Source organism: Silurus aristotelis (genome assembly GCF_946808225.1).
Source record: "Silurus aristotelis genome assembly, chromosome: 21".
Taxonomy (NCBI): Eukaryota; Metazoa; Chordata; class Actinopteri; order Siluriformes; family Siluridae; genus Silurus; species Silurus aristotelis.
In genome coordinates this window covers 7,386,598-7,412,859 of record NC_139594.1, presented here as the reverse complement: position 1 = coordinate 7,412,859, position 26,262 = coordinate 7,386,598, and the positions used below count along the sequence as shown (strand labels likewise).

General features: G+C 36.9%; 3 protein-coding genes across 5 annotated transcripts in view; 1 reads left to right on the top strand and 2 right to left on the bottom strand.

The window, feature by feature from the left end:
• Positions 1 to 282: 282 nt before the first annotated feature.
• LOC310716951 (uncharacterized protein) lies at positions 283 to 4,887 on the bottom strand. The gene is made up of 10 exons (XM_083524610.1): positions 4,747 to 4,887; positions 4,006 to 4,096; positions 3,797 to 3,914; positions 3,498 to 3,652; positions 2,681 to 2,848; positions 2,428 to 2,572; positions 2,228 to 2,321; positions 1,568 to 1,631; positions 1,308 to 1,393; positions 283 to 1,185 (listed from the first exon to the last, which is right to left on the bottom strand). The coding sequence occupies exons 7-10, from the start codon at positions 2,245 to 2,247 to the stop codon at positions 519 to 521; spliced, it is 837 nt and encodes a 278-aa protein (XP_083380736.1). The 5' UTR covers positions 2,248 to 2,321; positions 2,428 to 2,572; positions 2,681 to 2,848; positions 3,498 to 3,652; positions 3,797 to 3,914; positions 4,006 to 4,096; positions 4,747 to 4,887; the 3' UTR covers positions 283 to 518.
• A 30-nt stretch (positions 4,888 to 4,917) lies between these two features.
• On the top strand, positions 4,918 to 12,321 carry nsmce1 (NSE1 homolog, SMC5-SMC6 complex component). 2 transcript variants are annotated; one of them, XM_083524613.1, is made up of 8 exons: positions 4,918 to 5,049; positions 7,085 to 7,232; positions 7,324 to 7,445; positions 7,540 to 7,617; positions 7,743 to 7,889; positions 8,665 to 8,781; positions 11,768 to 11,894; positions 11,993 to 12,321. In XM_083524613.1, the coding sequence occupies exons 2-8, from the start codon at positions 7,115 to 7,117 to the stop codon at positions 12,088 to 12,090; spliced, it is 807 nt and encodes a 268-aa protein (XP_083380739.1). In that variant the 5' UTR covers positions 4,918 to 5,049; positions 7,085 to 7,114; the 3' UTR covers positions 12,091 to 12,321. The 2 variants fall into 2 exon arrangements, with proteins under 2 accessions (XP_083380739.1, XP_083380738.1); XM_083524612.1 differs by lacking the exon at positions 4,918 to 5,049 and adding an exon at positions 5,694 to 5,867.
• A 324-nt stretch (positions 12,322 to 12,645) lies between these two features.
• kdm8 (lysine (K)-specific demethylase 8) overlaps positions 12,646 to 26,262 on the bottom strand; it is a 174,681-nt gene continuing 161,064 nt past the window's right edge. Inside the window, exons 1-8 of one of the 2 annotated variants that reach the window (XM_083524546.1) lie at positions 16,126 to 16,658; positions 15,500 to 15,957; positions 15,216 to 15,388; positions 13,842 to 13,974; positions 13,692 to 13,742; positions 13,134 to 13,283; positions 12,960 to 13,052; positions 12,646 to 12,859 (exon numbers count right to left, since the gene is read on the bottom strand). In XM_083524546.1, the coding sequence (XP_083380672.1) occupies positions 12,695 to 12,859; positions 12,960 to 13,052; positions 13,134 to 13,283; positions 13,692 to 13,742; positions 13,842 to 13,974; positions 15,216 to 15,388; positions 15,500 to 15,949 (1,215 nt within the window). In that variant the 5' untranslated portion in view covers positions 15,950 to 15,957; positions 16,126 to 16,658 and the 3' untranslated portion in view covers positions 12,646 to 12,694. Of the gene's footprint in view, positions 12,860 to 12,959; positions 13,053 to 13,133; positions 13,284 to 13,691; positions 13,743 to 13,841; positions 13,975 to 15,215; positions 15,389 to 15,499; positions 15,958 to 16,125; positions 16,659 to 26,262 lie in introns of those variants that run through there. The other variant, XM_083524547.1, reaches the window with a different exon arrangement.

The following is a 26,262-nucleotide window of genomic DNA, read 5'->3' as shown; positions in this document are numbered from 1 at the left end:
CACATTTATTTAGAGGAACGAACAGTATAGACAAGTTTGATCAGGTCTTTTCAGAGAAACAAATCACCTATGAAACAGTCCACGTTGCGTAATATGTCCATGACGTGCGCAGTGATATATTTTCTTTCTGTTTATGGCTTCCAGTTTACAAGTTATGAAATAATAATTTTATAGATGCACTTTTTTCTGTAATTTTTGTATTATCTATGTATCTTATGTTGTTATTGGCCATCATATAAGATGCTAACATAATTAAAACATTCTGTTTCCCATATTTCGGCATTTTATTTTTGTAGAGTTATTCATTATATACATGTAAATAATAAGTCTTGTACCAATGTTAGTATAAAGCATCAATGGCAATGTATAAAAATAGTGTAACACTTGAGAGTAAATTTATATCATTCATATTGCCATAGTTAGAATGTATTCACTATTAAGCAGTAAACTTGTGCTTAAAAAGTATGTTCTTACAAAATCTTTCATTCTGAGAAAATGATGCAGGCTGAGTTGTGAATTCAAACCCTGTGATAGGAAGAGTCAATCTGAATACCTGGAGGAGTATGCAAAACTGGGCCACAAAGATGTTTTAGCTCGGGTTCACAGGCAAGGCTCTGCTGTTCTTCTGAATTTCGGAGTAAGCTCTGAAAATCTTTATATCCGTTCTCCACTTGGATGATGCCGGTTTCACAGGAAATATTCTGTGGGCTGCACATTTGCTTTTCCATGATCAGATTAACATCATTATGGGAACTGATAAATGCTTGGTCTGTAGGCGCACAATCTAAAATGCTGGTGTTTTTAGATCCTAAACAACCAGTGCATGGGCCGACAGAAAACACATGCTCCTCCTTATTACGGTCATCGAAAAAGCCCATAGTAGGTTTGGGAAGCTCGTCAGAGCCAGAGAACATATAGAATTTGTTAGTGAAATGAAAACTATTTCCACGTTCCCGTTGGATGTCGTCACTGTTTGGTTTCATGTTTTTGAAATATTTGGCTAACATCAGGTTTGTTTGACGAAGGTTTGTTGGCTGAGATTCTTTCACAAGCTCCCAGTGAGCATTATTGTCTTCTACACTCTCATTAACTGTCTGGTCGTACACCACTTCACATGAACTGCCATCTTTACCAAGGCTATTGAGGCTATTTTCACCTCTAACATCCACCAAAGAAGATCCCAGCCTGAGGACAGGAAAACAGTAAGACTTTAGAAGAGCACTTAACAATAAAAGAATATCGCTTATTTTATTTATTTATTTATTGCTACTTTCTTTTCAATACTGTAAAATAAAATAAAAAATCACCATGTCTTGTCCCCAGGTTGGACCACTTTTGACGAGTCAAGATGAACAGGTGAAAAGTCATTTTGAAAAGACATCAAGTTTGGGACCTTGTAAAACATCAAAAGTATGCAAGATAGAATTAAACTGTTTCTTTTGAAAGTCATTTTACCGTGTGTGTGTGTGTGTGTGTGTGTGTGTGTGTGTGTGTGTGTGTGTGTGTGTGTTGGGGTGAATAGTTTTTTTACCATGCAGCAACTTTTGGGAACACAAATGCTACCTACCTGTTTTACAAAATTAGTGGTAATTGTTGGGGTAGGAATCTTTTTCCACCACTCTTTCAGGAGTCTGCAATTAAAAATGAATTACGTACAATTAAAAACTGACTATAAAAACTATAATATGTGCCTGACCATAATATTTAAACTATTACATTTAAGCAAATGTGTATATACATATAGAATGTTATTACAGAAATGCGGTGCAAAAGTATCAAACTTTTTGAAAATATCTATTGCTAAAGTAGCTCTAAAATTAAATAAAGATATAAAAACCTTTAGTACAAGGATTTGGAGGGTTAAATACAGTTCTAGACCATGGGTAGGCAACAGTACCTACACATTCACCTAAAAGTACTAACTGTACCTTCTTATTCTTTTGGGTTTTTTCTCATTAGGGTTCGCCACAGCGGATCATCCCTCTCCACACACCCTGTCCTCTACATCAGCCATCTTAATCACGCCTCTCTCACATAGTCTCCAAAATGCTGTCCCTCTAATAAACTCATTTCTGATCCTGTCCATCCTGGTCAATCCCAACGAAAACCTCAATATCTTGAGCTCTGCTACCTCCAGCTCCACCTTCTGTCTTTTACTCAATGCCCCTGTCTTTAAAACTGTACCTAAACTATCTAAAGTAACTAAAATTAAAGCATTGTTACATACCTTTCGTAATAGTAGTACATGGTGAATATGCAGATGATCAGAATTAAACATATGATGGGAATTATTATCTTGAGATTGTTATTTGGAGATGGGGCTGAGGACACAGATGCATGTGACACGGTTAAATATGTTCTTTTTTTTAATTAATTCATTAGTTTATTTATTTATGTAAATGATTTAAAAACTAATAAAATACTAACGGGTGGTAAACCAATATGGATCACTGTAGTCACTGAATATTAAGTTTACGTTTGATTTTATTCTTGCCCTCACAGTATAGTTGGAATTGGACTCAAGGTTTCGGCCTACAAGCCAATAATCCTTCTGACCTTTATTTAGTGTCACCTGAATGGAAAAAAGGAAAAAATTATAAAACTAGTCAGCTATGTACATAATAATTGTAATTGTCATATATGTAAATTGGATGTCCATTTTTTGTTACACATTGTCCACTTAAATTTTTTCTGCGTTCTTTGTTTCCTTCGACATAGTAAGTGAGCTCTGAAATCAGATCACTGTTGAATATGGGCTCCTTGGTTTTATATTCGGTGTCCCATACAATGTGAAAGTTTCCATCCTGTGTCTGATTGACTGCCACAATAAATGGCTTTTTGGGCTTAACTGTTTAAAAAAAAATGCATTAATAAAGTTATATAATTAACACAGGAACATAACATGAAATGTGTAGAAAGGTAGCAGTAAAAGAATTGGAAAAGCTATACATTTAACAGCATCTACAATCTATGGTAAATGATCTTTCAGTTAGCACACATTTTGAGATTTGCAGACAGAATAAAGACTCACTGGACCAAATAATCCCAGAACATGCAATTATAAACTAAAAAAAACAAACAAACAAAAAAAATTCTGTAAAATAATAAATTGTCTTTAATGCATACAAACAGTTTGGCATCTTTATTCTACCTTTATATTGAAAGAACTCTGTGGCTACTAACAGAAAATTTTAACTCCTCTACATAGACAAATACACAGTGTTATAGCAAGATAAAACCAATGTGAGCCAAGCTCAAACTCATGTTAATAAGACAAGCTGGGTCTACAAAAGTTGCAGAGTCTCAACTAAAGAAGACTTTATCCCTCATGACAACTTATTCACTTTTATATAATATCTGATACTTAAATCAAAAACATCTCAAAACATTTGAATTCAGAGGCATCATCATGTTAATTATTGAAATAAACACTTTTATAGTGCAAAGAATGTCATCAAACATAAAATGTAAATAAGTGAGAGGTTATGTTCACTTACTGCTTTCTGTAGTAGAGATATTTTCAGTGAACAGAACGTTTTTATTTTTCAGCACTTTAACCTTGTAGTCCTCATTGACAAGAAATCCAGAGGAAACATTTAATAAACATTCACACGCATTGGAGTTTAGCTGCTTGAAATCACACGTGAACAAACTGAAAAAAAAAAAAAAAACAAAGCAAAAAAAAAAAAAAAAACAGACGAACAAAGTATAGTAATCAGAATTAATCAAGTGATCATTAACTTGGCATAGTTTAATCTTATAATTTCTTTTAAAGGATTTGCACTGAGAAACTTACATATAATTTTTTGAGGCATTGAGACTGTATTCAGGGCAACTGTCAAGTTGAACTGGGGTCAAAATGCACATCATCTCTGTGAGGTAATCGTTGATGCATTCCAGATTCAGGTTATGTTCTGAAAGGATCAATTTTTTTATTTTTATGGTTTGAGTGAATTCAATGGACTTGGCGTGTTTTTGCGAAAGCAAATTTAACAGCAAACTTGCCTGCTTGGGTGTGGTGTTCAGAAGATTCAGTCATGCCAAAAGTGATTAGAAAGCCTAGATAGAGGATGAAGATCATGTCCCCCATCCTAGGCTGCATTAATGAAAATAAAAGAAAACGAGGATTTTTATAATAGATTAAAGATCTTTTTTTTTATAATAGAAATAACGCATACACTGATCAGCCATAACATTATGACCACCTGCCTAATATTGTGTTGGTCTCCCTTTTGCTGCCAAAACAGTCCTGACCTGTCGATCATTAAAAGCATTAACTTGTTCAGCAATTTGAGCCACAGGAGCTCGTTCGTTGGATCGGTCCACGCAGGCCAGCCTTTGCTCCAATTGCATCAATGAGTCTTGGCAATCCATGACTCTGTCCCCGGTTCACCACTGTTCCTTCCTTGGACCTCTTTTAATAGATACGGTCCACTGCAGACCAGGAACATCCCACAAGAGTTTTGGAGATGCTCTGACCCAGTCGTCTAGACATCACAATTCAGCCCTTTTCAAACTCACTCAAATCCTTACACTTGCCCATTTTTCCTGCTTCTGTCAACTTTGAGGACAAAATATTCACTTGCTGCCTAATATATCCCACCCACTAACAGGTGCCATGATAAAGATATAATCAGTGTTCTTCACTTTACTCATAATGGTAAAAGGTCATATTGTTAGCCTGATCGGTGTATAGATAAAAGTATAGCTTACTAACTTGGAGTTAACAATGAGTCATCAACTCACCGTTGTGTTGAGGCAGGAAGTAAAAGACAAGATTTCCAAGTTCTCCTGGAATCACAGTCTGATCTGTTTGGTTTCTGTCCTGGGTTTCACATCAAGCACATGTCCCTTATTAACCAAGTTTACTTTGTAGCGCACGGGTGGCACTGAAGAAGGTTTAGGGAACACCAACTTTACCAGCAGTAGGAGCAGCACCTCCTCCTCCTGGTTTACTTCTCTTTTGGGCAGAATGGGTGTGTTTTTGCTGCTTTCTCTGGAACAACTGAACTAAGGCAGTTCTCTGGAAAATCATAAGGAGGCCTGAAGGTAATTAGAGATATTAGAGTGGAAATAGAAATATTCTAGGGGTAATTAGATAGATTCTAAGGGTGGGACAAGAGATTATTCTAGTGGTAATTAGAATGTATTCTATGGTTTGATTGGAGATTATTCTGTAGTGTAATTAGCTAGTATTATAGAGTCATTTTTATATATCATTCTGGGGTAATTAGAGATATTATAGAGGTGGTATTTAAAAATATTCTAGGGGTAACTTGTGATGTTTCAGTTATATGTATAATTTTATGGGGTGATTAGAGATTACTTAATGCAATTTACTAGAGATTATCCTATGGTGTGTTTTAGGATTATTCTTAACCGTGAATAGAGATTATTCAAGGGATAATTAGAGATTATTCTGTCTACGTGCTTTTATACTTTTATACTCTGTCTGGGCCAATGATTGTCAGGTGCGTTATAAAAAAACAAAAACAAAAGCAAGCCTAATTAATATTCATGAGTTATGTCTTATTTAAATGTACAGTAAACTACAACATATATATTTACTTGTGTAGCAACGATTCAATTATTAATAATCTATTATATAAATAATTTATTTCTCTTAAACGTCAAAAGGAAACTAAACCGGAAGTAAAATGTTTGTTTTCCAGGCGATGTGTCATCATTCCAAACGGGTCCGTATTCCCTAGATAAGTGCACTACATAGGGCGCAAAATAAAAGTACATCATCACTTCGTAGGGATCTACAGGTAAGCTAAGGACGCCATTTTGGATTCGGCCGGTGTTAGCATGCGCTAGAGCGCGGGGGATTGAAAACATCGAATGCGACCTTATAAACTTCTCCAGTAGGTACAGTTACTAAATATAATTACCTTTAAATATCTATTAAAACTGAACATTTTCTACATGGGTAGGATAATATGGCTGTAAAACAATGAACTAGCTTAGATTAGCGACATTAATGAGCTCTATAGGCTATAGCTTGTACCCAGGTCTCAGGTTCATTTAAATAAGAAGTCATAAAACCTGCCTTGGAGTCTAAAAGAAACTAAAACTATAAAATATCTCAAATAAATAGTTATATATATTGCATTATTCCACTGTTATAGTGCATGCATTTTATTGTAGTAAGAGTTAAATTAAATGCACCAATGCATGATGTGTATTTGAGTGTAAAAGTTGTTATTGTGTTTTGTGTTTAAAAAAACAAAACAAAAATGATTGCAACTGGGAGGTTGAGAAAATAAAAGTAATTTTCAATGCACTGGTAAATATTCTTGCACAGGTAATTACATCCCTTTACACTTCTTCATCCTGGAGATTCTGAGAATATTTTGGTATTATTGTAGACTGCAAAGCAGAACCGTAAACCGTGTAAAAAGTAAATTCTTGCAAAATCATTTTTAACAACAGATACCAAGATATCGAATTGGAAACGAAATATGCTACACATTCATTATTTCAAAGAAAGAAAATTATTAATTCGACAATGATTGTGATCAAAGACATAGGCAGCAGGACCTGAGGCTTGAAATAGAGGTCCAAAAAGGGCTAAAATGCCCACCTTTGGTGTCTGATCTTCAGATTCCTGTGGTGATTACAAGCTAATTACAAGCTCTTTTTTAAAGAAGAGAAGAACGACTTTTATTTATCATGTATGCATTACAGGAAAGTACAATTCTTTTCTGTGCATGTCTCAGCTTGTTAGGAAGTTGGGGTCTAAACGCATGGTCAGCCATTATACACAACTCCTGTAGTACGTGGTGTTAAAGTCTTAAATTTAGTGCTGGCGATTGAAATTTTGATATATTTTTTACTTTTAAAGCATGGTTGGTAATGCGCTTTGGTTTAAACACTAGCCATGATTTCACAGGTTCCCGTTAATGGTGCAGGCTTTTCACAAAACAATTCGATCACGAGTAAAGCATTTCCAGAAATGTTGAAGGTTACTATAACAGCAGAAAGAGGAATACATCTGGAATATTTATCAAGCACATACAAATGTGATGGTCATGTGTCCCATTTTTTTTCTAACCTGACCCCTCCTTTATTTTAAATCTAGTTACTTTTGAAGAGGAGAAAATTCGTCAGAATGTCCCGACCCATGGGAGAGAGTCATAAGCGGTTCTTACAGACCATGATGAGTAACGGTATAATCAGTACGAGTCAAGCCAAAGCACTTCATCGCCATTGCTGTGAGACTCATGGAGGTGTGTAAGTTGTTGAATGTGGTGAAATATAGAACATCTCGCCTCAAAAACACTTTTGAACACGCCTCATTTTCGTCCCGTTTCTCTGTAGCTCATTTTGCGCCCGATAGGTTGGAGGAATTCGTCGACGTGATCAATACTAATCTTCAGCCCATGTTCATGCACATTAGAAAAGGGACATCAGAAGATGATGGAGCACAACACTATGCCTTGGTCAGTAACATGTTTAAATGTGTATGCTTTTGCTGTGAAGTCATCTCGAGCAAAAACATTTTTCTCTATCATTTTTTTTTCTTTCTTCATGCAGGTGAACATGGCCGAAACGGACATCACGAGAATGTCTTCTGATTACGCTGACAATGAGCTCGAACTGTTCCGGAAAACAGTAAATACATTTGCAGGGCATCATTGCATAATGAATGCTTTCAGTCATCCAATTTCACAATTTTTATTTCATCCAACCCAAATGACTCATTTAAGCGTCTTCTGTTAACATATCTTTCGTCGCAGATGGATCTGATTTTAGACTCTGAGAACGGCACTGCCTCATCCACTGATCTTCTGAATTGTGCCGATCGTCTCCAGACGAAGAAAATGAAAAAGAAAGAGACAGAGCATGTGATGAATAAGTTTGTCCAGGATAAATGGTTAAACGAGGTATATTTTATGACTTGATTCTGTTGTTGACTATTTTATACCACAACGCTGTTTGATCATTCATTTTCATTTCTGGAGCAAAAACTCTTAACAGGGACTCATACTGTGGACATTTCACAATATCAAATAAAAAAATTTTTACCTCAGGTTTCAGTGAGCTACCAAGTTAAGATTCAGAAAGTGTTCAACCTTGGTAGAAAGGTCAGGACAGATGACTTGCATCTGGTTGTGCAAAGGCTGGTGATGGTGCATTCATTTTTTTTTTTCACTATAAGGTTTCATCTCTCAGGTTTGAAAAATTCCTCTTAAAAAGTATTAGACTTCAACAGACTCCACCAGGCAAATGATGGAGCTTGGAGGCTAACAGCAATCTGGAATATAAATTTTACAAGTCATCTAAATACTTAATGCCATATTGAGTGTTAAACTTCACTGTGGAAAACCAGCCTATTTTAATACATAACTTAGACAGTTTTATACTCTGAAAGCATCTACTTTATCCTGCCTGCCTCTTTGGCCTAATCTGTAATCTATATTTTTGAATAGTTCGAATATTTAAAGGCAACTCTTGCCCCTAGCAACAATCTAAAATGTATTAAATACACCACAGGAGCCACATTTTATTCAAATATGAAGTCTATATACTTATTTTTTAGCTTCTGAGCTCTTTGCATTAATAATACATTAGTCTCCTACATTTTTACAGAGGAGACTTAAAAACAAATCCAAACAAAGAACATAAAAATGCTATGTTTGCATTTCTTTCTTCTTTCAGAAACAAGGCGAATACACCTTAAGCACTCGCTGCATCATAGAGATGGAGCAGTATATACGTTCAGTTTACCCAGACCTCGTTAGAATGTGCCACGTGTGCCACAACATCGTCCTACAGGTGAGCTAAAAAAAAAGTCTAAAGGCCTCATGGAAGTATTACTGCTACACACTTACTGGAAATTCTTTAACTTAAAGGCTGAAAAAATCCATCCTAAATAGCGTCAATCATTCTTCTTTAGTAGCCACTTTATCTTTATTAGTGGATCTGTAGTGAATTTTCCAGCGAACACCGGGTTAATGATGGGAGAATACACTTTGGACAGGATGGCACCTCTATCTCAGAGCACTATGCATACACACATTGAGACACTCATCCATTACTATAGGGCGACTTGCTGTGCGCAGTATACCTACCTTCATGCTTTTGGGAATTGGGAGGAAACCAGAGAGCCTGGTGGAGAACATGTACAGATACTACACACACAGAGAAAGTGTGAAAGTACAATTGAAACACAGGACCTGTGAGGTAACTTTATTTTATGCGTTTTGAAGCTCTCAGCAGTCACAATGATTTCTCAGTTTATAATGTACAGTTGAAACCAGATATTTACATACACTTCATAAAAGAACACAACAACTTTTATTTCTTTGTCATACATTAACTCAAAGTAAACTTTTTCTGTTTTAAATCAATAAATATTAACATATTTTTTGCATTTGTTAAATGGCAAAATCGAGCGAGGGAGAATTTTTATGTATTTTTATTAACACTTTCATCAAAGTCAGAAGTATACATACACTTCCTTAGTATTTGGTGGAATTGCCCCGAAACTGTTTCACTTGGGCCAAACGTTTTGGGTATCCTTCCACAAGCTTTCTACTATAGTTTGCTGACTTTATAGTTTGCCAACTCCTCCTGACAGAACTGGTGTAACTGGGTCAGGTTTGTAGGCCTTCTTGCTCGCACTCGCCTTTTCAGTGCCGCCCACAAATTTTCTATGGGATTGAGATCAGGGCTTTGTGATGGCCACTCCAATACCTTGACTTTGTTGTCCTTAAGCCACTTTGTAACTAATTTGGAGGTAGCTTGGGGTCATTGTCCATTTGGAAGATCCATTTGCGCCCAAGCTTTAACTTCCTGGCTGATGTCTTCAGATGTTGCTTTAATATATCCACATATTTTTCTTTTCTCATGATGCCATCTATTTTGTAAAGTGCACCAGTCCCTTCTGCAGCAAAGCAGCCCCACAACATTATAATACAACCCCCTTACTTGACAGTGTTCTGAGGGATGGTTTTCTGAGGCTTTAAAGCTTCGCCCTTTTTCCTCCAAATAATCATTATAGCCGAACAGTTCAATTTTTGATTCGTCAGACCACAGGACATGTCTCCAGAAATTAAGATTTTTTCCCTCATGTGCAGTTGCAAACTGTAGTCTGGCTTTTTTATGGTGGTTTTGAAGTAATGGCTTTCTCCTCCCAGAGTAACCTTTCAGCTCATGGCGGTACAGTATTCGTTTTACTGTGGATAATTACACTGTCTCACCAGTTTCAGCCAGCATCTTCACAAGATCTTTTGCTGTTGTCCTAGGGTTGATTTGCACATTTAGCAACAAAAAAACGTTCCTCTCTGGGACTCAGAATCTGTCTCCTTCCTGAATGGTATGATGGTTGTACATTCCCGTGTTTTTAATACTTGTGTATTATTGTCTGAACGGATGAACGTGGGACCTTCAGGCATCTGGAAATTGCACCTAAGGATGAGCCATACTTGTGGAGGTCAACAATTATTTTTCTGATGTCTTGGTGGATTTCTCTTGATTTTCCCATGATGTCAAAGAAAGAGGCTCTGTGTTTGAGGTGTGCCTTTATATGCATCCACAGGTGTGCCACCAATTAACTCAGAATGGAATCAATTAAGCTATCAGAGGCTTCTTAAGCTCACTATTCTGACCAGAATCAAAGCATTTTACAAATATTTCCGGAAAAAATGGAAGCCCATTTCCGCCACTGTATAAAAAATAAAAAATACACACAATACTTCTCACAATTGCGTTATACAATATCTCAATATCATATCTTGCATTTCTGACTTTTTTTTCTCACAATTACGAGTTTATATCTCACAGTTCTGAGAAAAAAAGTCCGAACTGTGGGAGAAAAATTAGCAATAACCTTTTTTTCCCCCTCTTTTCAGTGGCTTCCATAAATTACTTTGCAGTTTTACATTGTCAACTTGGGCTTATCTTCTCAACTATCAGTTCCTTTCTCATCTAACAATCAACATCTAATCAACACGGCCACTCACACTGTGAACAGAGAAACATACCATTTCTAGACCAATAATATATACCATGACTAGGTTTGCATTATGCAACTTGTATAAAGTGCTTCTTTGCCCCTATGTCACGCATTAAAAGGTTTTAACACACGCCCAGCTGTGGATCCCACTTAGAGACACAATTACTCTAATTTGTGTTTCAGGGTGAACAGTTTATTGAAATAACCTCTACAGAGCACATATTGATGAAGTGATCCGTTCTCAATGTCAATGGTTGTATAAGAATTTCCATCTCTGTACATGCTTATCTTTTATATCCAGAGATGGTAAAAGTACACGCATCTTTCACTCAAGTGGAAGTTTGATTTAAATGTTTTAAAAGACTCTGGTAAATGCAACTGACTACACTTTTTCACTCAAGCTAAAGTAAAGGTTTGGGCTCTGACATGTACTTAAGTAAAAAGTAACTACCTGTTTTAGTGTCACGCTGTAACTAATATATTAATACAAAATCATTTTAAATGTTGTTACCTAATGAATGTATCCCGGCTGAACAACCACTATATAGAACACAAGCAGAGATAAGATGTTGGTGATCAGGAATGTTTACAACACTGACTCCCTCTGCCTCATTCACGTTAACCCCAAACTTCTTGTTTCCTTCTGTCCTGCTTGTTTGCTTCGTAAACTAGCATACGTCTGTGTTGTGTGATAATCAGGAAACGATAAACCAGTGTTCGATTAAAAAAGCCACGCAATGGCAAGAAATAGGTTGGTGGTCTGAAAACGACTTCATTACTTCCCACCTCTCTTTATATCTTCAGGGCCAAGTGTGTGAAAACCCTGATTGTGGCATCAAGATGCATTATTACTGTGTGGCTAGATATTTCAAAGGACGTATCAATCCACACTGCCCTTCCTGTGGTGAGTTCTGGGCTCATGAGATTCCAGGTAAGATGATTCTCGTTGGCATGAAATGACAGTACACGGTTTTTTTTTAAAACACAAAGAGCCGGTATGTTAGTATGCATCTCGCTTTACTCTGTCAGAAATCCAGCCTGAATCCCAAAGCCAGTCTTCATCTACGAGAGAGACGGCTGCTCCTACACCCTCCACGTCCTCCACACGCCGCTCCAGAAGGCATTAACGTCTCGAGACTCGGCACATCCTTATATCAAGATTTGATATATGCAGATTTCAGTGTGATTACAGTTCAACTGATTATATTTTTTTATAAAAGGATTGTACAAGGAAACAGTTACTTCTAGTTGTTGAAAGACAAAGAGATTGTTTGTGAATTCTGAACTAAACAATAGAAGTAACTGCTGATGAAATTTATTAGAAATATTTAGAATAGTAAAATATTGTATTATAATAACTTTATGCTCGTTGAGTTCCTTTTGTTACTTATTTGTGTAATATAGTTTTGATCAAATATATAAAATAAAAACAAAATACAAATTCTAAAATAAAAATAAAAAACATTTTTTAAATGGTGTTGGGCGTTGTTGTAACCTGGTTGTAATAAACATTAATGATAAAAGAATTTTAATATATATAAAGGAGCATTAGTATTTTTCACATAACATTTTTGACTTTTGTTGCATATTTCCCAATACATAAATTATAAGTGTTCACCTGTTAATTAAATCCCAGTCAGAAACCACTTTTTGGAAAAGTAACCCATACAATGTCCACAATGTAAAAATGAAAATAATTTATTATAACATTCCTTTATGGCGGTTTAGAAATCATGACCACCAAAAGCTAACAGAGAAGCTGAGCTCTAAAGAGCGGACGTAATGCCAGTGCTGTTTGGGAATAAATAAGACATCACCAGGCTCAAGCACACATTCCTGGTAGGCGGCTTTGAGGAAGTCTGGGAACTGGACCACATCTGGATTTTCAACATCCACCTGGGTAGGGCGAGATCGTGCATAATTATTGTCAGTCGTAGAGCATTTATTAATGTCATTAAGGCTGTTTAGTCAAGAGGCTAGAGGCAGTATACAGTACCTGACTAGTGTTGTGCAGAAGCTCAGACTCATGTGGGTAAAGCTTTTCTGTTTCCTCTGGACTATACAGACGAATGTACTTTCTCCCAACCACCTGTAATTCACCGGTAAAGGAAAAGAGTTTACAAATAGTGTATGTTTTTAAAAATCAGGCAAAGCATCACTTAACACTGACCTGAGCCAGAAAGTTTTGCTCGGGATCCTGATGCAGAGGAGAGACGGTTCCTCCTGGACCAAACCACGCATTAATTGTGATGTCATCTTCATCTCCTTCACCAAGGCAACAGTAGTCAGGGATACAGATGTCTCCTTTTAACTCCGGCACCTGAATAAACAAATATTACTGATTTTCTTTTAATTACTAATAAGGCTTCAGAAAACAAACTGTTCTGGCTGATTAAAATGTGGTGTTTATGACTTTGCACTACACAGATCTATATAAATTCAGGCCCATCAATCATATAAATGGGAAAAACATGGATATTTTACTTTACTTTAGTCATAGTGTAGAAGTGTTTTAAACAATCGCCTTATTTACTTAGTTGTCCAATTAATTTTGGTCTGAGGGGTGTACACAAAATTGATTTGGATGCAAAAACTAACATCAAGCACCAAATTAAAGACAATGCCTCTCTTGATATTATAAATTTAAATTATGTCTACAATTATGTTTATTAATACACATATAGACAATAATAATGACACTAAGGAAACAACCACAGATCACTAAAACCTGATCAAAAAGCTGATGCTGAGCCAGGTATCCTGTAGCAGCTTCTTCTCCCTGTGAACACACACACACACACACATGCAGAAACAGCTTTATTAACCGGCCACACTGATCTCACACCTGATTGTAGAATATACACTATAATTATCGTACTTGGCCCACAATGTAACGGTCGATGAACTCATTCACTGTAAGGAGCTTCTGTGACCACTCTTCATCAGTGTACCTGGACCCGAGCTCGACAGGAACCGTCCGGCAGCCTGCTACTGCTCGCAAATACTCTATACTTATGCACAAGCAAAGACAGATCGAGTCATCATAACTCAGAACAGGGTTCTCAGAGTCACAGGGTAGCATTCAGGAGCTGAACTGACCATATGACATGCACGAGTTAGAAGTGGGGGTCGATTCATATTCATATATCATTTCTTCAACCTGTGTAACATACACAATAGCTAATAGAGAAAATAAATAAATATTGGGAGATAATGGGCATCAATTAATCGGGCAGGATGTAAACAGATTTACACAGAAATCCTTATGGTGATAAAAAAGTTGTGGAGGGTGGAAGGAAGTGGCGTGGCGTGAACTTGACTTCTTGACTTGATTTGACTTGTGAAGGAACAAGAGGGGGGGGGGGGGGGAAGAGGGGAGGGAGCAGATATCGAGAGAAGCGGGAATCTTAATCTTCCACTCCTGCTGATAACCTGCTGTTACTAAGGGCTCAAACGCAGCATGTGGACAGGTAGCTTGGGCGCCTCTACATACCCCCACGTATAAGTTACTCTGTTTAGACACACTAGGGTTAGAGGTGAGTGACACCCACTGTATTTTTTGTAGTTGTTTTGTTCTTTGTTTTGGCACCGTGACTGAATCCACCTTTGCTTTGTTGTATATAGTCCTGTCATTTACGCATCTAAATTTGTATCATACGCCAAAAAGTAAAGTGAAAGAAAAAGTAAAACTGGGTCTCTGGTATGCCCTTTCTTCCAACACCCATCACAAAAACATATGTTACTTCCCCAGACTAGACTTCAAACAGGAACGTAACAGTCTGTCTTTCATACTTCCTGCTGATCGTTAATTTCGTGCTCCCAACTGTCTGCAATCTTTAACTTTCTAATTGAGCTTTGTGAGCATTACTGAATGTAAACGAGCTGTCATTTACACACAACACTAAAACTAAAAGTTAAACGAGGCCCACTGAGTGTGTTAACATGTGCATTGGTTATCCAGAGGCTTATTTTTGTCAGTTGTTTCAATGTTTTCAATTTACAGTAATACATTTTGTATTTTCTAACAAGAGCAAACTTACAATTACTGATATAATTAAATGTCTGTTTATTCAACTATCATGAATAACCTTTCCTTTAAGTTTCATATTTTAGGTAGTTCAATTATATATTAATTGCAAGCTTACTTACTACAGCAATATTAAGTATCGGCAATACATGTCGTTTCTCTTGGTGAAGTTTGCTGTGCATTTTCACAGACACACTTCTGTATCTCCAGCTGTATATTCAGTACCTCCAGATGTGCTCCCTGATGGCCGGCCAGTGGTCAATTGTTCCCTCTAGTATGACTGGTAGTTTGGGGTCCAGAAATTCTGCCCGGAAACTTTCTAAAGCTGGGCATCGAACCCTTGGCACGAATAGTGCAGGGTTTAATATTGGCTTCAGGATAATCTCTTCCCTAGGTTTCTATTGAGAAAGGAAAATCAGAGGTGACTATAGTTTTATCTGAGGAGTGTCTATCCTGTAATTGAAAGATGATTAGATTAAACCTCCATGAAGCATAATCTAATAGATCACCTTTGGACGAGGCTGTTCAGTGTCCCCTAGTCTTTCAGGATTCTTCACTTTATTTTTCAGAACCACCATGAGTCTTTGCAAACTATTGTCCATGATGGACGCGCCCATGATCAATCCCATGTCACATGTCTTAATGGCATCCAGGACTTTGTCTTGTGATGCTTCTCCTTGGCACATTGCTGCAGCTTTAAACAAGCAACCATAGGAGTAGACACGTCTCCACTGCTTGTCCACATCTCGCCATGTCCCTGTGTTGAGCTTCTCCCAGGAGTAATCAATAATAACCTGGGCTTTTTCAATACAAGATGGGTTTAATGAGCTGTACAGCTCCTTCCTGCTGAGCTCTAACATGGTCAGTACACTTGCTTCAACTACTTCACTGAACACAAGGGGGAACTCTGTTTCAGTGGCAGGCAGCACTGCCATTACATCTCTCCAAACCTGAGCCATGACTCCTGCTGCAGGCTTTTAAACTCCACCAAAAAACAAAAAAAGTGGACAGATCACAAACCACGCACACACTCATAAAAATATGAGATGAGATAAGATTTAAGATATAGCTAAACGATCGTGAAATAATTTAAAATATAGAAATAAAACATCGCGATGTACGGTCCTGCACTGACTTACTGCGTTACACCATATACCGTCCGTATAGAAACTTCACCTGGACACACCGCGTTCCTCCTGACATTTTCTTTCGAAATGACTGTTTAAACCAGATTTTGGAGCAGTTTTTAATATTTTATCGTTACGTTTTCTGTTTACACTTGGCTTATATAGCCTATTTAAGAAAGATTATTGCTTTAGCAGTAGTGACTTCCTAGTTAAATGAATATTTATTGCATGTGTACTAGACCTCATTTCCACCAGGCTATTGGAGCAGAAAGTTGAGAGAAAAGGATCTTAGTTTATCTTTTTTTTTCTTTTCGTCCCTCTAGACGAGAACACGGTCATTTAACTTTTAGATGAACTGTGAATTTTAATTAAGGGCTTTCTGAGGCATCCAGGAAAAAAAACCCTCCAGCACAGAGGATGGGATTTATACTCTGCAGGCTTTAAATAAATACGATATGACATTTATAGGTTCATCAGAGTGATAGAGTGCCATATGGAGGTCTGATCATTTAAGGATACAACTTGCAAGCATCCTGTCCTTGTTTCATAAATATTAATATGCATATTATATACAGGCCAGAGTGTATATTAAGTGGGATTAAATATTTACATTTTCAAAGTTAGTGATGCACTTTTAATTTAAATGATAAATCAATTTGATGTTGGCTTTGAGTAAACATATAATTAAACCAACTAGGCCTGCTTAGCCTTGTTTGGTACTCACTTGCAAGTAATGATGCAGTTTCTTTCTTTCTTTCTTTCTTTCTTTCTTTCTTTCTTTCTTTCTTTCTTTCATTCATTCATTCATTCATTCATTCATTCATCATCCTATAAGCCAAAGAAAGGAAGAAGAAATACTGGGAGAAGGATCTTTATCATTATGCACTGCAGAACTGTCCTAGTTGGTCACATATTCTTATTATGTATTGCCTTGTATAAACTTTATCTCTCTCTTTCTCTCGCTCTCGGTTTTCCGCTCACTTTTGAATGCAGTAGTATTTGTCAAAAGTTGCACAAAGCAGTTATGTAACAATTTTTGACTTTTGAAATAGATGAACCATACAATTAAAAACTGAAAAGTTGATTAAAAAATACACATAAAGCAAGGCATTGATCAGATTAGCTGTCAGTTAAAAACATGTTTGATGTGCACATCAGTTAAATACAAGAAAGATTAATTAAATGGATAAGATAAGCCAAAAAACCTTGAAGCATAAAAAGTGCATATGCAATTGTATAACAAGCAATCAGCAAAAAGCATGTAAGATTTAACAAACAGCACTGCAATTAAACTGTTTAAATAGTCTGATCTTTTTTTATAGTCCCCTAAACTTAGAAGTGATCCCATTCACTTCTTTCTCCAGTTTCAGAGATGCTTTTTTACTTGACTTGACTCTTATTACAACAATAATATCTTAAAAGGAAGCAGAAATGTGCTTTGAATAGGCCTAGGTGGGCCTATCACCTGTCTGTATGTCTCATGCTCAGGGTTTGCACTTTAGACCTTGGAGACAGAAGCATCTACACCACCAGTGTCATGGCAAATGCTGTTGTGTTTGAGTATTATGGCTCAGACACCTGACACACAGAAGAGAGAATTTAATTCTCCATTACATGTATGTCTGTTTCTGACAAATGAACCGCTCCAAACATGTGCAACGTCACAGGGCAGTTGTAAGTGCTGACTCCACAGCACTTCGTTACCCTCTATGACTTTGACTGTGCATGAGATAGACAGCCTTGGCTTTAGGTGATGTTGCACAGTATGTGTTCTCACCTTGCTTTCCCCAAGCTTTAACATAATGCATGAAAGATTTGCTACTAGCACATGCCATTATCCTTTTTATAGCAATTGTTCGACATGGTTCATATGCAATTTCGAACAAGTTCCCATTATAATGAAGATAAATTCTTCCTAATTTATTTGTTTGTATCCCACATAATGAACAGAGGTGGCTAATGAAAGTTCATATTTGTTTAAACAAGTGGGGAAAAAAACAGAGAAACAGGAACCATGAATATAAACACAGTAATAGCAAGGTAGTGGACCACGTGAAACACCAAAAAACATTGACCAAGAGACGTTCAGAGAGCAGAAATAAATTATATGCTTAATAAGACTTAACGAGGCACAGGTGAGGGTGATTACTGACATGTGACACTCATGTGACATGCAGGGGGTGATGGGTAATACAATTTATTGCTTTTCTGCTTTAATAAAACATTTTGTCAGAACCGTTTTTTCTGGTTCTTTCAACACAATATAATATCACATAATATAAGATCAAAACAAAAGTTAATGATTAAAATTTATATTGTAAGTATAATATTGTCAGTCATAACACTATGATGTAGAATTCTGTTTATTGCTGAAATAATCTAAAACTGAGCCAAAACAAGTGTCATGCTGAGAGCTGTACTGTAGGGGTGTAATAAAATAGCCTGCTCTGTGTTTGTATCTGTACCTATTAATATATATATATATATATATATATATATATATATATATATATATATATATATATATATATATATATTAGGGCTGGGAATCGATTAAAAAAAATTAACTAATTAATTGCAAATTTTCTGTAATTAATTGCAATTAATTGTGTTTTCCCCCAAGCTTGTTATCATCAAAATTTACATGTAGAATCACCTAATTAAATTAAACAACACAAAGTTTTTAATGACATAACATTTTAATGACATTTGAACTGTAAACAGACTCTCCACAGAACCACAGAGTAGCTGTGCGCATGCGCATCCAAAAAATGTTCAGCGCATGCCTCTGCAAAGTGGCGCTCTGTGGTCTGACTCACAGTAAGGGCAAACGAACGCAATCGCCACTCTTCATCTATGAAGTGCGCTGTGACACCCAAGTAGTTGTCATTGCTCACCGATGTCCAGTGATCTCCTGTGAGAGCGACATATTTTGCTTTCTCTAATATGTCCATCCTTCGCGCCCTCTCGCTGTCATACAAACTGTGTATTCTCGACATAATCGTTCTTCTCGAGGGTAGATTGTAAGACGTGTCTCCCGATGCAATTTGCATGATTTCTCTCAGTCCCTCGTCTTCCACAGTGCTAACTGGGCGGCAGTTTCTAGCTATCCATTTAGCTAAAGCATCGGTTAATTTATCAGTTACAGGTTTGGTCAATGGCCTGCCACGATTACTGTAGCACTCTAGTAACGTGGATTGGCGAGGCGCTCCTGTAGCCTCGCTAGTTATGTTGCTAGCACCTGGGTGCTTTGCTTTTAAATGGTAGATTAAAGACGAATTGCTTCTATAATATCTGAATTCAGCTTTGCAAATCGTACACACCATCTTTGTTTTATCAAACAGGCCATCAGGCAACTTTTTAAATGTAAACATTCCTCCTAAAACTCCATCTTTGTTCATCTCCATCATGACAGGGTGACTGTTCGGCACATTCACAATAAGCAATAGGAAGTCATGGAAACGAGCAAAAAAAAAAAGAAAAAAAAAAAAGTGCTGCGTCAATTGCGTTATTTTTTTTTTTAACGCGTTAAACATCTAAAATTAATCGCAAAGATTAACGCGTTAATTCCCCCATCCCTAATATATATATATATATATATATATATATATATATATATATATATATATATATATATATATATATATATACTGTATATATATAAAATATTAATATATTAGTAAAATATTAATATAGTATATAAAATATATTATGACTGCCAATAAAGTAATCGCATGATCGCAACTTAATCACACATTTTTATTCATTCTAAATAGAAATTTTATTCTAAAATACTTTAAATTAAAACTTTTCAAGTTTTTAATACTCTAAATAGCATTAGCATAGACAAATATGGATGCTTTATGCAAATGTATGTTTATTATTAGTGAAACCAAACTAAACATAGAGCATGAAGACAAAATATTCTTGTAAATGTTTTACAGTAACTATGGTGTTTTAAATGACATAAATCATCAGGACACCAAATGGAACTTTTGCTGTGTTTCCGCATGGACGGTTTACATTGCCGGATGTGTGCATTATGGTGGATTTTGGTGTGTGTGTGTGTGTGTGTGTGTGTGTCCAGATTTAAGCTGGAAATGAACTTGGCCTAGACCAATTGATTTCTTTTTTCTTTTGTTTTTCATTTCATTAATTTATTTAGTTTAACTGGAAAAACTAGATAATAAAAAAAACTAGAGGTAGAAATGATAACAATTATATACCTAATATGCCTAATAACCCAACCACAAATCCTGACTAAATAAGTCACTAAAGATTAATGCATGCACAATATAAACTATCATTGTCAATTCTTAATATTTGACTTTTTTCATCCTTCACTCTCAGTCAGATGCTCTGAGAACATTCTGCCAAGTGTTCTAATTAAGGAATATCTATAAAAAGGAAATTAATATTGAGTATGTGACATTTTGGACAGAATATGGCAAAATGTTCTCTGTGCTTTTCTAACAGAAATAGATGCTGAAGATGCTAGCTCACAATGATTTGTATAGTTCTGTTAAAGGTGCTTAAGGTGAAGCTGACTTTCATTCCTTTTGATCTGAAAAGCTTACATACAGTAGTTTGATCCATTTGAGTCATATATTGAGTCGTTATATTCACAAAAAAATATATAATTTGTTGTGTTCGCTGATGATGTACATTTCTACAGTAATGGATTGAAACTAGGAAGTGCAACTGTAAATGGTGAAGAAAGACAAATACAGTGATACACGCAAATTTGTCCCAGTCTATTTACAGTAAATATAAGCTCTCTTGAAATGCCATTTGACTATTCAAATTAGTCTACCAGAGTTTAAAATAAAAAGTTATTCATAGTGTTCCTCCTGTTTATATCTATGTCTGTTTAGAACACATGTATTTGCTCTCAGTTACATCCTACTAGATTGTTACCAAAGCACTATGTTTCTTTGCTACTTAGTCCTCAGCAGTACACATTCACTTGTTGGTTTATTACTGCAACAACTCTTCCTGTCACAAAGCTTTAACACAATGCTCTCTAATAGTTTTCAGATTATTCTTTCTTTTTTCTTAAACATTGAATTTCACCCTTACCACCAGTAACAACTTCAGTCCCAGTTTAACTCCAGATCCAGCTTTCAGCTTTCCAAACCTGAGTAGTGCATAGACTTCATTTACACCTGGTCTTTTCCAGGGGTAAACAAAATACTGAGAAAATTATATTTACATAAAAGTAGATACAGTTTTTAAAATTTTACCTGAGTGGCAAAAGTGAAAGTACAAAATTGCTACAAAATGTTTATTACGCTTCCTGTGGGCTCACCACCTGCAGGAGGGACCGTAAGGGACGGTGCTGTGAGGGTTGGGCAGCAGTCGAAGGCGGGGGCCTGCTGAGACTGCTGCCCCCGCGACCCGAATTACGGACAAGCGGGAGAAAATGAATGAATGAATGAATGTATATTACACTCCTTTATATGTACAAAAGTATCAAATAATAAAGATGATCACAAGATGAAAGATGCAAAGTAATTATTTGCAATTTAAGTATATAATTATACATTATAATTTTACCCAAATCATCATTCAGTCTCTTTAAATCTTAAATATTTATAACTTAGCAAGACTTTTAAGTGCTGTCTAGACAATTGGCTACTGGAATCAAATCAATCAGGCTACCTTGGGTAAATCGAGATAGTTATTGCTGGGATCTTTTCCGTATACAGTATAGAAGGCTTATATAGATCCACACCAGGAGTAGTTAAAGTAGTGTCATAGTTCTAAAAAGTCATCTCCAGATATCTTTCTAGTCAGAACTAAGGTCTATTGATTGCTCATGACATTGTGGCATATGTTATCAATGTGATTGACAGTTAATAAGAATCAAACAGAGTTCTAGTGTGGTCAGTAATACCAGGGTTCCCTCTCAGTAATGAAAAATTGATTAGAATATCATGGTTTATCACCAAATAACCTCCAGAAAAACACTTTCAGTTTTCATAGGCAGTTTTCATGCCCATTATGACTTATAGAGTTTTAGATTGTCTCACAAAGGATACACAGAGTCCTGAGTCTGGATTTTTTTACTGAGCCCTGGTGAGCTGTGGTAGGAGTGCTTGCTCTCAACTGTATATGCAGGCCATGCTGTTGGAAACTTGTACTATACTGGCACCTTATCAATGTGTTTGCTTAGCCACTGTTCGGTAATAGAAACGCCTGCTCTGTGGAGGAGCAAATGTTTTATTTAAATGCGGCTCATGCTGTGGGGAGTGGTTTGGGCATGGGGAGGGATGGAGTGGTTGATATGCTGAAGGTCAGAGGCTCAGCAATGCCGTATCTCTCCGGGCTATCAGTGTTGACATCACCTGCTGGCTGACTTCCAGAAGGCTTGTCAGTGTGATCGGCTGACCTTTTTCAGGCTCATCATACAGTGCATGGTCGAGGCCAGGCTCCTGATAGGCCACTGGGCTCGTTAGCACCTGCCACTCAAAGCCTTAAAAGATTTAATAAAAATAAAAACTAAAAAAGAACTTTCTTTTTTCCTTGCCTTATCAACACTGGTGTAGATGACTGTAATTATGACAGAAGTGCTGTAATGAAAGAACATGCATTTAAAGGTGACACATGGTCAGGGTGAGCAGTTATGGTGTATTTAATTACTGACAGAATCATTTAATGCTCCATCTGTGCAATCACCTGTCATGCTTTTTTAGGCTTGAAAGCAACCTTCGGTTGACAGTCCTGCTAAATTTGTGTCAGCAGTTTTGATGTACTATGAAAATATATTGTTTGCGCAAGACCACTTAAACATTTGATTCAACAGTCCTTGTATATAAGGTACTGATAAAGTTCCAGCAGCACTTTAGGTGCAGTTATTTTTAAGAATTTTCTGTGGTTTTGATAGATTTGGATGAATGATTTTTTTAGACACCTTAGCCTTAAAACTAATGCTTTCACATACTCTGTTGGTTCACATACACTTAGAGTTTATCGTTCAATTACTTGGCAATTGACTTGTAATGTTTGTTATGTGGCAATTTCATCCGTTCATATAGCTTTCCCCACTAGCCCAAACTGTAATACCTAGTACTTCCTGTAGAGGACAGCATCAGTAAATTTCACCCTTCTGATTATTCTCACTAGTGCATTCCAAAGCTTTCTCTCCTGGGCTGTGAAATGAACTGTGTCCTGAGCTTGTTGTCACAGCAGGAGATGATCTTTGTGGCAGAAATCACTTAAGGTTAATCCCAGCTGAAACACCGGGGGTGACTTGAGTTGAGCAGAGGTGGCGGTATTAGAGGCATTAACTGCCAGCACCAGTGCCAGGGCAGGAAGGCACTGCTGGAGCATGACCGTTAACAACACCCTCCCAAGGGTCTGGGGCACTGAAACCAATCACCTCCATTATGCTCTAGGTGCTCTAAACTGAAAGGATATGCGGAGTACCAACAACATTGTAGCCAGAATCCAATTAATCACTGTTTAGTTTTACACAACCTGCCAGTCATAGCTTGTTGACTCATGAAATTAAAGCATTGTGAAGGGAAAAAAAGCACCATAGAGCTAGAATGCACAGCTTTCTCATGGTGCCTTCTAGACGAACCCAGCGTTCATACCTGGCAGGTGTTAACATTTCATTGTCAGTGTGAAAACACAAGGCCGAGGTCTCACTTATCCCTTCATCACGTATTGGAATTGACAACCTAATCATTACTGTCAATGTACAGTAGTTATGGACTGCACTGATAGGCTTTTAATAAAGTCTAATGAAGCAGGCAGTGAAGGCTATCTGATGGAACTTGTCCCACTTTGTTCGCATTCGTCCTCGCTCTCCTGCATTCCTCCCCAGCTGCAGCTTGTCAGTGTAAATAATGACCACTGCAGTGTCCCAGCGTGTCCACAAGGCAATTTATGCATGCATAAAAGCTATTAAAGGTTAAGGGTTGCTGGGTTCTATGGCTATCCTTAATGGACATGGGGCAACTCTTTGAGAATGTAACAAATGATTATCTTAAAGTTCAACGCTGTGTGAACCAAGTATGGCTATTCAAATGAGCACAGCAAACTTGAATAAGGGTGCTTTTCTTTCTAAGACCAACCACTCCAGGTCTACCTTTAGTGTATTTTAATGTAATCATGCTCTTTGTGGCTCACTGTCAGAGCAGTCAATGACAAATACCCTGGGGTGAAAGCAACGAGCAGGCCATGCCACTTTAAAATTGCACAGGACAGTTTAGCAACTGTGCTTAAACAGATGCTTTAGCTGGCCTCATGCAAGAAAAGAATCTGCACACTGTACCACAGTGATGGCACTGCTGTCTTAACCACTTTGGATCAAATTAATTCAGCCAGGTGTGTCCCTGTGCCGCTTGGGCTCAGGTGGCACCTGCTACAGTTCTTTAATTAGAGTCAAAACAGCTGTTTCGGGGTAAACTTAGGGGACAAAACCTCTTCCTGTGCCCCAATGGATTAAAAACTTCAAAATTTTCAAAAAACTTCATCAAATACCCAAACATTTAATGATCAGGTTCACTAACCAGGTACAAGGTGCCAGATCAATTATATTTTAACTGCCTCTTGATTTCACTTTCGTACTGTAGACCATGTAAAGCAGGCTTCACTGTCTCAGTACTGGCAAAATTAAATGCCATGTCTGATGCCATTGATGACATCAAGATAATGAGTAAATCTTTTTCACCGATAAATCGTGTCTAATGTTCATTCTAGTGTTGTGCATGAAAATTCGCTTAGATATTACAAACAAATCAAAGCCACAATTGCTAGCTGGCTAGGCAATTCTTAGAGGGTTTGATTACCTTCCTAATCCTTAGCTAGTCTGTATTTTACATCTACATAAATGGCATTTGGCAGATGCCCTTATCCAGAGCGACATGGATTTACATTTATCCCATTTATACAGCTGAGCAATTGATGTTTAGGAGCCTTTCTCAAGGGCCCAGCACTAGCAGCCAGTGATTTTCAGATGCTGGCCATTTCACCAATCTTCAAATAGAAAATAATAGCCTCTATTTCTATATATACATTACAGCACAGTAAAATTATTTTCTTCGCATATTCTTCATATTTTCTCTGCCTCCAGCTTGTTCAGAGGTTGGGGTCAGAGTGCAGGGTCAGCCATGATACAGCACCTTTGGAGCACAGAGGGTTAAGGGCCTTGCTCAAGGGCCCAAGAGTGGCAGCTTGGCGATACTGGGGCTTGAAACCCCAACCTTCTGATCAGTATCCCATTGCCTTAACTACTGAGTGACCAATCCCCCTATATAAATACACTATATCATGAAAGGTTTGTGGACACCTGACCATCCCACCAATTTGTCAGCCATTATCTATCTGTTGTGACCAATTCCGATTGTTTAAATGTTCCTGCATTCTGTAGCATTACAATTTCCAGAAACTGGAACTAAGATGCCAAAACATGTTTCAACATGACAATGCACCTGTGCACCTCAATTCCATTGAACACATTTGGGACATTTTGGATGAACTGGGACTGGAGCCTCCTTACCCAAAACCAGTATCTGCCCTCACTAATGATCTTGAAGCTAAATGATCACATTCCTCACAGCCACACTCCACAATCTAGTGGAAAGCTTTCCCAGAATAGTGGAGCTTATAACAACAGAAAATGGTGGACTAAATCAGGATATACAGTATATATATATATATATATATATATATATATATATATATATATATATATATATATATATATATATATATATATATATATATATATATATATATATTATGCATTACAACCTTCATTATTGCATTGTGGAAATCTTTGATTTAAGATATTAGCTATAATTAGCCATTATACCTTGAACAGTGTAATTTTAAACCATAGTATGTGAAAAGATTTATTCATTAATACATCTGTTATTATATGTACAAATTTACACTACACTATTCATTTGTGAGTGTACAAAAATTTGAAATACAGTTCTTCTCCCATCAAAAAATATCCTGCTAGTAAGTTAATTGATAGGATGAATGCACTGTAAAATATATTCCAGCTCATAAAAACTGTCAAACCATGCTGTTGTTCATCAGCTAATATCAGCTTTGCAGACTCAATAGGTGAACGTTTGCAGGTTTGCATATTTTACATGACAACCATGAGACTTATTTGACGAGATCAC